General features: G+C 46.9%; 1 protein-coding gene across 1 annotated transcript; it reads left to right on the plus strand.

The window, feature by feature from the left end:
* Positions 1-224: 224 nt before the first annotated feature.
* LOC126545829 (sulfotransferase 1C4-like) lies at positions 225-1,400 on the plus strand. The gene has a single exon (XM_050193833.3). The coding sequence runs from the start codon at positions 249-251 to the stop codon at positions 1,296-1,298; it is 1,050 nt and encodes a 349-aa protein (XP_050049790.3). The 5' UTR covers positions 225-248; the 3' UTR covers positions 1,299-1,400.
* The last annotated feature ends 330 nt before the right edge of the window (positions 1,401-1,730 follow it).

Consider the following 1,730-nt stretch of genomic DNA (forward strand, 5'->3'; position numbering starts at 1 on the left):
AGGGGTGTTTTTGGTAGTAATGCTAGTACATGTCTTCTATCGTAGGTGCCAATAACAACGAATTCTTGGCTTTGAGCTGAACGCATGTTACCGACTTCTATTACATCGTACGTCGTCTGCTTCTAAATATTCCAAGAGACGTGAGAGTAGAACCGTAAATGATGTGTATTCACTTTTGTAACTATCAAGTGTATTATAACCTCAGAAAATACGTTGTTCTTTTTCAGAGTAGCATCGGCTCGAGAAATATGTCGGCGGAGGTTTTCCGGATGATCAACGGACTGTACCTGGGGAAACACTTTCCCGACGACACAGTTCTGTCGGCGCTGGCGTACAAGCCACCACCTGGTGACCTAATCATCGTCGGCTACCCAAAATGTGGTACCACTTGGATGCAACACATAGTCTACAACATCTTAATGGACGCAGAAGAACCTGAGGACCCGCTAGACCAGGTACTGCGAATGCCCTTCCTGGAGATGCAGGGAGCCGAAGCCGCTGTGTATGCTCCCCAACCTCGCGCCTTGAAGACTCACTTACCTTTCCACCTGATTCCTTATTCTCGAGACGCAAAGTACATCTGCATCATTAGGAACCCCTATGACTGCTGCGTGTCGCTTTACTACCACACCCGTAACAACCCGCCGTATCGCTTTGGCGAAGGCACTTTTGAAGAGTTCTTTGAACTATTCCTGGACGGACGCGTCGAATTCGGAGACTACTTTGACAACGTGCTCTCCTGGTACAAGCATCGGAGGGACCCTAATGTCCTATTTCTAACATATGAGGAGCTTAAAGCTGACACCGCCCGGCACGTCGTTCGAATTGCCGCCTTCATCGGCGAAGAAAGAGAGACGAGACTTAAAGAAAACCCCGAGCTGCTTCGGAAAATTCTGGAGAAGTGTAGCGTCGAATACATGAAGCAAAGTATCAGTGGTAGTCGGCGGGCTCCTAGACCAGAATACAGCAATTCACCGCAGATGAAGACTCTTAGACCGGAGCTACTGAAAGGACTTAATAACCTGATGGAGTTTACGAAGAAACCCATGACCGGCAGTTTTGTCCGCAACGGGCAAGTAGGAGACTGGAGGAATCACTTCTCACCCGAACAGATTCAAAGGATGAAACAGAGAATCGCCGAAGCAACTGTAAAGTGTGACTTCATGAACTTGTGGAGGGACGTAGATATTCCATTGTATGGCAGTGCTATCCCGATAATGGGATATGAAAACGCGGTATATGAAAAAGGACTCTGTAATGAACTGTGTAGAATAGAGGCTCATGAAGCAGTTGTATGAATCGGCAGGTAACTTAGGTATCTCTGGCATATATCTCTGGCAAATATGTATGAAACGACGTGTTATGTGTTCAAGTAAAGAAGAAAATTGATGTTCTGAGGAGCTGATGTTCTGACGTGCTAAATCGCTAATTTCAACATCATGGCAGAAAATGTGGACAGTACTCTGGCTGTACTAACTATGATCGGCTACGCTTTTCTGCGTATTCCCATGCCATGCATGTACACCAGCCGAGCTCGCCGCTACATGCAGCTGTTCCTATATTGATACTTGTTTTCGACATACAGGTGTTTCAATGGCAACTGAACCACCTGAGAGCTTCACTCGCGTTATCCAATCCACGTCACCTCTGCCGAATGCTGATGCGGCGCTGATCAAGTAACGTGTGCCACATGACATGGCATTTTGCAGGCACACTAAACACAGCGTTAT

Source organism: Dermacentor andersoni, chromosome 1, assembly GCF_023375885.2.
Source record: "Dermacentor andersoni chromosome 1, qqDerAnde1_hic_scaffold, whole genome shotgun sequence".
NCBI lineage: Eukaryota > Metazoa > Arthropoda > Arachnida > Ixodida > Ixodidae > Dermacentor > Dermacentor andersoni.